This window comes from Quercus robur, chromosome 2, assembly GCF_932294415.1.
Source record: "Quercus robur chromosome 2, dhQueRobu3.1, whole genome shotgun sequence".
Classification (NCBI taxonomy): domain Eukaryota; kingdom Viridiplantae; phylum Streptophyta; class Magnoliopsida; order Fagales; family Fagaceae; genus Quercus; species Quercus robur.
In genome coordinates, this window is record NC_065535.1 from 31,890,554 (window position 1) to 31,901,232 (window position 10,679).

Here is a 10,679-nt window from a genome sequence, read left to right on the forward strand (position 1 = left end):
GCTTGCCGTCGAGCCCTGGAGTTTGCGATTGATGCTAGTTTCGCTGACTTAGTTGTGGAGGGTGATAACTCAAATGTGCTGCGTTCCATTGCCTCTGCCCAGTCGGATTGGTCACGGTTGGAAAACATTTACGACGATGTTCGCTGCTAGGCTGCGACTTGTGGAATTCAAATGTATTAGACGGTCTGCTAATGGGGTGGCCCATTCTCTTGCTCGTTATGCTAGACAAATTAGTGAAGAATGTATTTGGCTGGAGGAATCCCCTCTGCCAGCTCAAAGAGCTTTGTATGAGGACTCTGTTTCTCTGCTGGTTTAAATGAAGTTGTGTTCATTTTCAAAAAAAAAAAAAAAATGTCCATCTAGCCTAAAAAAAAAATATTCGTTTCGAATACCGTTTTTGCTCGAACTAGGTTGAAGAAAAACTCTTCAAATTTCTCATATATTTCTTTTTTGGGGGTGAATTTTGAAAATCTAACCGTTGAATTTCATGTTCCTTATGTTCTTAACATGCATATCAAATTTCATTCAAATCGGATATTATTTACTATTTGATCGATTAACTTATTTTTTATATACAATTTTAGATTACAAAAACTTGAAATTGTAACATTTATTTGATGATATAGCAATTGATCTTTGATTTTCTTGAAATTTTGTAAGCATTAAGGATTTAATAAAAACATGCAATCTAACGGTTAGATTTTCAAAATTCACATTCAATATAAATATATATGATGAGTTTGGAGAAAAACTTTGTTCCCAAAAAAATTCAAAAAAAGTCCATCTAGCCTATGGTTCCCAAAGCAAAAATGAAGTATCAAGGAGATGCAAATCTCTCTCAACATTAAACAAAAGGGCCCATTAAACAATTTTATGAGCAACAAAATTAGCTTCCCTTTAATTAACAGTCCAATCAATAAAAGGATTTTAAATTACAATCAGTGGTTGAATTACATTCGTGCATCTCCTTCACAATGTCATTATCATTTCTAATCTTTTCATTTTAATGCACCACTCTGTTTCTCCCAACAATTGCTTTGCTTGGGCTGTTTGCGTAGAAGATTTTGGTATAGTCCTTTACTCAATAAGTCGAGCCATCTTACTAAAGTCCTATTCATTTATTTTTGGGTGGACCTCTCTCCTTTGCTATAAAAATTGGTCCAAAAAAATGCTAATTATTGCATTAGAAGCATTGCAGTTACAATATTAGAAGCATAGCTATGTTAATTACTATACTAAATTTGTTGGCCTTTCCTAGTCAACCGACAATTATATGGTAAACTTTTTTTTTCATCTGGTTACACTTTGTCACCTTATGGATCATACAAGCCTCCTTCCTCTTGTAGCATATCAAGTGGGGTGACGCTTATATCTAGTGGTCAGTTCCACTGGTCACGTTGCGATGCAAACAAGTGTCCAATCTTGGACACGTATCCGTATTCCAACATATCCAGTGGAACTAACTATTGGACACAAGCCGTTCCCTATCAGGTGTGTGCACCCCATCTATATCTTAATATTATCACCAAGTAGGCAAATAAATCGGATTCAAGTATATTACTATTATCACCAAATAAGTAAATAAATCTGATCACCAAGTAATAGGATATAGATTTAATTGATTTTTCTGGGGGTTATTTGCTTATATACAGATTTTTAAAGTTTTACTTTCTTTCTTTTTTAAGTTCAGCTGTACTTTTATTTACTTTTAACAAATAAGCCAATCCAAATGCATACGAGATTGGCCTTGTCTCTCATTTGATATGCTGCAACAGATGACAGACCCAGTAACATCTCAAGAGACATTTTATATGGCTACCAAAGCATTCCACTGGATGCACTCAAATGCTTGACATGAAAAATCTGACACCTTTTGCTGAATGTTCAACAATGGATCAGCTACATTAGCTCAATATACCATTACTTGACAAATTGCATGGTCTAATCAGCTTGCCCACAAAGAGATCTATATGAATGAACGATCGAGCACATATGTTACAAGGACTTTGGCCTTGCATCTACATTGGAACACAGCACCCAAGCTAATAAATATTAAATACACACCCCAATACTGCAATTGCCACATCAATTTCATTAAAAGAACACTGAAGCACCCACAACTCAACAAGGTCATCAAATCCAAAAAAATACAATTCATATAAACCTTGCTGGAACTTTCATGCCAAATCCACGTTTTGCCTTCTCGACACTGTTCAAAAAATTACCCATGGTCAATGACACATCATAAAAAATGCAATTTATCCCATCAGAAAAGAAAGACACTCAATAGTTTTGAGCATACATTTGCCTAACAAATCATACTCCATGGAACTGATACCATAAAGTTGTATTGAGATAGAAATTTTCTCAAATTCCGAATTTTACTTGGTTTACATTTTCCTTGGTGTGAAAGGAAAGTATATTCCTTGTTAAAGAAGTATATTAGCATTCCTTATGCACAAAGTATACCTTGTCCACCAAAAATAAGGTTTTGAAGTCTTATAAATAGACAAACTACAAAGGGTTTGGTGGCTTAAGCCAAGGGTCCTCCCACACAAGGAGAAAATCTGAATTAGCTTGAGAAACCTTAAGAGAGAGATTTTATTATTTGTGAGTGCTCCTTGAGTGTGTAAACACTTTGTAATCTCTCTTTGATATAGTGAATTCATGCCTTGTTGCCACCCATGGACATAGGCGATTGTCAAACCACATAAATTCTTGATATTCGTCTCTAATGTGGGGTTGTGTCTATTTTTCTTTATAGTTTTCTTTGTTCCTATCTTTTATTTGTGACATCTTTCACAAGCCATAATAGTGGTCACTAGACTCACTACCAATCTTGTATGGCAGTGCTATCCAGCAGCCCTTTCCCACAACAAACAGAATCAAAGCTTTCACTATCACAACACCTTCTACATGGCGGGATATGAAAACATACTAACTAGTTTCCTCCTTTTCTTTTCCTTCCTTTGTTTTAAAGTCCATCAGGTAGCATAGAGGTGTTAGAAACAAGTAATGGTATCACCAATTATTAAATTATATACACTAGAAAAAAATCGATTATGGTATCACCAATTGTGTGAACTTTGAAAAACAATTCTTAGAAGTTAAGAATTTTAATCTAAGTGATGGTTATAGCATTGTCTCAGGGTTTCAAACATGCTTCTAAGCATTGTGAATGAGTAGCAGGACTTACGTTGGAGCAAGTTTGCCCAAGCCATCTATTTCTTTGCCAGAGTCCTCATCTACAACTCTCCCAGAAATCTCAATAATATAAAATTTATCTCTTGCAGTTGGTAGTCCTCTGCTGGCAAGCAAGTCCAGATCTTTCTGATGAAGCTCTCTCCCATTAACATAGACACTTGTGTTTCCACAAGAACAATTTGTTGGAATGGGATAGTTGAATTCTTCAATAAATGGCTGCAAAACAACAACAAAAATTTACCTATAAATTCATGATATTAAAATTTGTCACCAATTTATGAACCAAGAACCAATGGATCTCACAGGTATTATGCCAAGGCAAGGGTGGCCCATCACACCCCAGAATCCAGCTTGAAAATCATACCTGGTGAAAGCAAAGACAAAAAAGAAATATTTTTAGTATTTTAGCTAAATGAAAACTGCATAATGTCATGCAAATAAACAATGAAATGAATAAGTCCATTTTAACGAAAATAATCTTGCTTCAACATAGAACGAGCTTGAGGTTTTTAGATGATTATAGACCAATACCAATTATATTCCTAAGTTCTCCTGCAACCATGACAAGAATACAAAAAATTGCTGGCTAATTAATGCTTGTTGGAACCATAATCTTGAATATAAGTTCCTGCAAAATCATAAATTACACAAAATAATATGAGACCTAGTTGAACCAATACTCGGAGGCATAGGTTAACCATTGTCTTAAAGAGAGTCTTGGCCTCCATAAAGCACTTAAGGATTTCGGGCCAAGCCATCCCTGGGGTACATCATACAACTGAGCTAAGGCTCAACCATTCTACTCTAGCATGACAAGAGTGAATACGAGTCTCTTCACACCAAATGCCAAACTATATCTAGAGAACACACATAAATTCTAACTGTCAAGCCTTGTAAAAGACTTTTTTTTATAGCCTTTATTTGTAAATACACCATCAACAATGTAAGAAATCAGACAATTATTTTATAGCTTCATAAATTTTAGAATTAATTGGTCACTAGGCTAGAGTTTCATTTATGGAAGCATCTTCATATACATTAATAATTCAATCTCCTAATTTGAATTGCCCAACAATGCCAGTGTTTTTATGTCACCTACATGGAATTATTCATAATATATGTTCTCAATCCAAGATATGCATGTTTTGGATGATATATAATGCATCAAACACCTGGTTGTGATTATATAGACCTACCAATAATCTCCTGGCTGAATTGACCCAGCTGACTTTTCGGCCTTTTTAACCACACGGTCTGGTATTGGTTGCCCATTAACAAAAACATTAGGTCTTTCATTTTCCAGACTTTGAGTGGACCTAAAGCTCTTCTTGATAAGACCAATGAAGAATGATTCAGTATTCCTGTTCAGCTTATGTTGATCTTTTTCCTTACTTAGCTCCACAGAGTCTTGAGATAAACTTGTATGATGAAAATCATTGAATGACACCTCCATCTCGGTTGCCACAGACATATCTTTAACAGAATTTTGTCGAGAAGTGATCCTACTAAGGACCACCTTGTCTTGGTCCACACGTTTGCTATTGTTTCCCTGCCCATATTTGCCCACTGCATGATCATCAGAAAAATAAGAACGGTCCAGGAACGGTGAACCTGGAAGTGTAGGAGACAAGTCATCTCTTAAGGGCTGCTCAGCAGAGTGAGAAATATCTCCCTGGACAATCGATGTACCCAGGCTCTCCTCAGAAGATGAAGTAAGGCCATGTCTTTTCTCAGATTCGCTAAAGTTCAACCTTGGGTCTTCTGATTGCACATAGTGCCTATTATCTGCCAAATCGAAGATATAACTAGAATTATCAAAATCTTCAGAGGAGTTTATGTTGCCAGCATTCAAACAACCTTGAGAACTTGGATTGCTTTCTTTTAATACCTCTTTAGAAGCTTCATCAGCCTCAGTAGATATTTGCTTGGTTTCTTCGGGAACAGGCACACTTAGTTTCTTATTTACAATCTCAAACAATATTATGGTTGAACAGGCACCACATTGCATTTTCTGCTGATTCTTCTCCATCTTTTTAAGTTTTCTAGGAAGTTTTAACAACTCAAAGCAATTATGGCAAGTTATGAATGGGGCACCACCTGCTAGAGGATGGCAATGCCATCCATCCCCATGGGCTGCCACCACCCTTCTTGGACCACTCTGACCAAGACCATCCACGTCTGAGTCAATGTCACTTGCCCATCTTGTATGCATCTGCGGATTCCACGAGTGAGGATTGGCAACTTGAGGATTATAACTTTGTGGCCCAATATTGTCATGGCAGTGGAAATTGGAATTGATATGGTCCTTCTGAATCCTTCTAGTGTTATACACGGTCGGAGGAACTCGTGGAGGAAGGTGCCAATTCTGGTTGAGGCAGTGATAACAAGAGCATGATGGCCGGTGGAAAAAAGTTTCAGGTCGATACGATGATGCAAAGGGATCTTGATTGAATCCCATGTACTGCCCTGGAAAGTATTCATAAGGTGGTCGTTGTAAGTATTGACCGGGAGGTTGATGGAGAGGCCTCCTTGTCATTTGTGGCTGATATGGATCCTCATATGCAGGAAACTCATTCATGACATGCCTTGGAGGATAGCAATTCAGTGAATCCATATTATGGTGATTCCTAAAAGGAACAGTTCCATTTGTATGATTGAAGTAAGGCGGCCGTAGGCCATGCTTATCCAGAGCAGAAGGCTGCATTGAAACGTTATAAACATCCTGGCCACCATAAGGATCAGGCTGAGTCCTATCAACAGGAGCCCTTGGATTATCTTCCACATCACAAGATCTGCTAAGTTGATCCTTCAACTCCTCCAGCTTCCTAAGGAGTTCAGCTCGATTCTGTTCTAGATGTACAACTCTGTTAGACTCATCCGATTCATCACCATGCTTTATAGGCTCTCCATAGCCATAATATGATTCTGGCTTATAGTTTGAGGGTCCCTCATCAGGATAAGCAAAAGCTGGATATCCCTTTTGATCAACAACCGCCCTGGAGCTTCTGTAAAATCCCCCAAACTCATCTCTTTCCACACCCCACTGCTCCATATTTGCCCTCGATCTCGAAGACCCAGCTGAACTCCTAAACTGGGCCAAATTTTCTCTGGTACTCAAATTAACAAACTCAGGCCTGTTCATTTTCACATCATGCTTATCTCCACGAACCCAATTGTCCACAGGGCGTTCAGACAGTCCCATATATCTATCAAAATATCTAGTTTCTTTCTCTGTGCCACCCTGTTCAACCCTTAAGCCCTTAACCTCTTCCCTAAAATTTCTATCATTATCAAGCAAAACTTGTTTATTCTCTACTTTTGACAAAGAATTACCAATCAAATTAACAGTTCTTTCTCCAAATATTCTCTCTTTCCTCCTATTCACTTCAATCCCATCACTCCCCCTCTCAGTATTAGAAGCAATGCCTAAACTACCATCCTCTTTCTCTGACAAACTCTCCAATTTCTCTGAACTCCCTTTACCCTTCTTCTCATCAGATGTAAACAAAAACCCATCATTCCCAGGAGCCTTCTTCTTAGCTGTAACACCAAAACAGCCTTATATATTGATGTTGAAATTGTCAAAAATAAAAATGAAACACCTTAAAGAACTAAACTTTGACATCTCTACCTTAAATTTCAAACATCTTTTTTTTGTCAAAATTGTTTCTATTAATTCTTAGCAGTCAAACTAATAAGAGTCAAAAAAATAAAAATTAAAAATTAAAAAATTTAAAAAAAAAAAAAAAAAAACTTATTAAAGTTAGAGAAAAGAAAGAGAGGAAAAGCAAGCTTACCTCGAAGAACAGTACCACAACCACCACACTGGTAAACAGAGAAGTCAGGGAACTCTTGTAGCAGGTTTTCACACTTGGGGCAACGAACTAACCGAACGTTGGACCGGTCAGCCATTATTAAAGCATCAAAATCCAAGACCCAGAACCAGAACACCAACCTAAATCATCCAAATGCTAAATACCAACCCAACAAACCTCGAAACCCACAAATCCCTTTAAACAAAAACCCCCCAAAAACTCAATAAAACAACAACAATTTCTACTTCAACACATTTTCACAAGAAGAAAATCGTATATACCCACATAAGAAATAGTTACAAAAATGGAATTACATAAAACGACATCCTACACAGAATCACAGGACTTCTACTTTGGGCTTCGTGGCTAGTTTGGTTTTCCAAACTCCCACATTTTTCTTGCTATTGAAACAAACTAAAATATTCTTGCTGTTGAGACAAACTAAAAGAGTACAAAAATACTAACAAAACAAAACACAACAAAACAAACTTGTTTCTTTTTAAATTTCCGATAAAGATTAAAGAAGAAGAAAAAAAAGTGGTTATTGAACTGAGAATATACAGTTCCCAAGAAAAGGGAAGAGCTTGGAGGGAAGGAGTTAATATAGTTGGCTCGGTTCCCGACAGGTTTCCTGGAATATAAAAGGCACACAAGTTGTGACCAGGGAAAAAATAAAGCGTGTACGTGTCTAGGAAATACGCTTATAGGACCGAACTGTTTCAAAGCTTAGCTGGTTTGAAAAAGTAAAAGTAGTGGTACAGTACACTAGTACTGGCGTTTTTTTTTTTTTTTTTTTTTTTTTTTTTTAACAATGCTAATACCACAAAAATTCACACAATTTTTGTCATAATTTACTACCTAATTAGTTGTGGTTGTGATAAAGTTATGTAAGTATTTATAATCTTAGCCTTTTTTTTTTCTTTTCTTTTTTTGGAAAGAGAAATGCGTACCACAAAAAATATCACATAATGAATTGTGAGCAGACCTCCTATAGACTCATTATTTGTTTTTCACCGCTCATACACATAATAAATTTTGACAAAAATTGCAATATTTTGTGTGTTACTCGCATTTCTCTTTTGGAAAAGGCAAAACTAGCTGCGGTTGGTGTTAAGTTGACGAGTGAGATGGTTGATTGATTTGATGGAAGAAGAGATTAACGGATATGTTACGCTTTGGTTTAGTTTAGAATTTGATTGAATGATAGAAGAAGGCCCCGCACATTGAAATTTGAATCATTGATACTACAAGACATGGAAGAGAATCACCAGAAAGTTTCTTAGATACTGTTAAGATATTTTTTAAGAAGATGGAACCAATGAAAGTGATATATCTGTTAGTGAGGTTATAATAATCGATTCAGAAAATTTGTTTGGAGGACCGCACTTATTCTGAATTTTAATCTTTTATTAATATAAGAGTTTTAATAATATATGCCTTAGAGAATACCTTATTAAACTATTTTCGATAATTTTTTATGAAAAAATTACTAACTTTTTTTTATAACTTTTCAATTCTCTATAAAATATTTTCAAAACTGGATAATCAATGTATGTCATACATAACTGAACCCTTAATATAAAAGTATGTATCTATTATTAATTGAATCCGATTATTAAGAAGAATAAATATCATAAAACTATAAATATAAGAAAAGAAAAAAAAATACACATCATTATCGTTTATATGAATAATATTTTGAAGAAATTTTTATATTTTATGTTTTTCTTTTAAAATTTGTATGCAAAAGAATATTATATGTATATATATTCTTAAATCACATGTCATATGCTCAATAATTTATATGTAATGTGAATATTATATTAAATATTTTCTTTAACAATTTGTTAATGATATATAAGACTAAATTTGTGATTAATTAAATTCCTGTAAAACTTGTGATTAAATCAATTATAAATCGTAGACACGTTATCAAAATAATAAAATAAAAAAACTAAATGGCATAATAACAAATGAATCAAGGTCGAAGAGATATTAATACATGTGAGCTTACCATCCTTAACATGGGCTACCCACGGAGTGTTAGACTATGTGAAACCTAGTGGTCTTTTATTTGGATTATGACCTGATTCAATATAATTAAAAGTGCTATGGTTTTTAATGAGATTTTTTTTTAAGGTTTAGTCCATAGACATGCCTTCTTGGGAAAAAAATTTGGCCCGTTTTTAGCCCATTGTGAATCTTATGCCTAGGATTTTTTTTTTTTTTTTAAATATTGTTTCAAATTTGAGTTTCATGTGTTGTTTTAAGAAAGAAAATTCTATTACCGCATCTTGTACCTGATTCAATATAAATAAAAGTGCTATGGTTTTTAATGAGATTTTTTTCAAGGTTTAGTCCATAGACATGCCTTCTTGGGAAAAAAATTTGGCCCATTTTTAGCCCATTATGAATCTTGTGCCCAGGACTTAAAAAAAAAAATGTTGTTTCAAATTTGGGTTTCATGTGTTATTTTAAGAAAGAAAATTGTATTACCATATCTTGTATTTTTCCTTATGAATGATGAAATCACTGCAATTCTGTGGATGTAGGACAATTGCCAAACCATGTAAAATTTTTCCTGTGTGATTGTTTTTCTTTAAAACATATTTTTCTTTATTTTTACATCTCACAAATCTGAAAATTTCATGTATACTCCCTACACTTGTTGGGAAGATTGTTGGATTTACACGTATGAGTAAAGTCCCATGTTGAATAATGATGAGAATAATGAGTGGTTAATATAACATAATTAAGTTTATACTCATTAGACTTAAACCTTTTGAGTAAAAGTGTGTCTCTATATGTTATATTAACTAACTTGTAACACCATATATATGCATGGATATACTTAAAAGATACATATTAAAATGCACAGTATAATAATCTTACATATATAATTTAAATATTATTGATAGTCATTCTTTCTTTCTTTTTAAAACTCTTTAAAAAGTCTTGTAAGAATGTTATTAGGTAAAAAATGTAAGTTGTCCATTTTTTAAATATTTTAATGTTCATTAATTATAGACTTTTTGGTTTTTGTACACAATAACTCACTTGAATAAATATTTATGATATGGTCACACATTTGATTCCAAAATTAAAAAATAAAACTCTCTCTAAAAATAAATAATTTAAGACACGTAGCGCAAAATTAGACTTCAATTGTATAATCTAATTGGATTTTCTCTAAGTTTTACCTATTAATATATATATATATATATATTTTTTTTTTTTTTTTTTTTTTTGTGCCAAATGAATTGTTTTTAGTTATAAAAAAATGTTCATATATAAAATCATTCAAACTCTTTTTTCCTCTAATTTTATATGTAGTGTTAGATATATGATTATGTTTTTTATGATTTATTTATATTGGACTCCTCGTTTTCTACTCTATAAAATTAACTCATTTGGCACAAAAATTAAAAAACTTTGATTAGATAGAACACGTGTAGTAAATTTAAATTCTAATTGAAATTCAATTTTTACACTAAACTAACTAACTTGGTTCAAAATTTTAATTAGATAGGACACATGGCGCAAAATTAGACTCTAATTGAATTCCAACTTAAAATCTAATTGGATTTCTCTCAGTTTTACTTATTAATATATATATATATATATATATATATATAGATGACTTATAAACTTGAATTGTTT

The 10,679-nt window shown here is 33.7% G+C and overlaps 1 protein-coding gene across 1 annotated transcript; it reads right to left on the reverse strand.

The window, feature by feature from the left end:
• Nucleotides 1-1,849: 1,849 nt before the first annotated feature.
• Nucleotides 1,850-7,685, reverse strand: LOC126713352 (uncharacterized). The gene is made up of 5 exons (XM_050413086.1): nucleotides 7,002-7,685; nucleotides 4,401-6,744; nucleotides 3,508-3,568; nucleotides 3,197-3,420; nucleotides 1,850-2,209 (listed from the first exon to the last, which is right to left on the reverse strand). Exons 1-5 carry the CDS (start codon nucleotides 7,114-7,116, stop codon nucleotides 2,155-2,157), a joined length of 2,799 nt encoding a protein of 932 aa, XP_050269043.1. The 5' UTR covers nucleotides 7,117-7,685; the 3' UTR covers nucleotides 1,850-2,154.
• Between the last annotated feature and the right edge of the window lie 2,994 nt (nucleotides 7,686-10,679).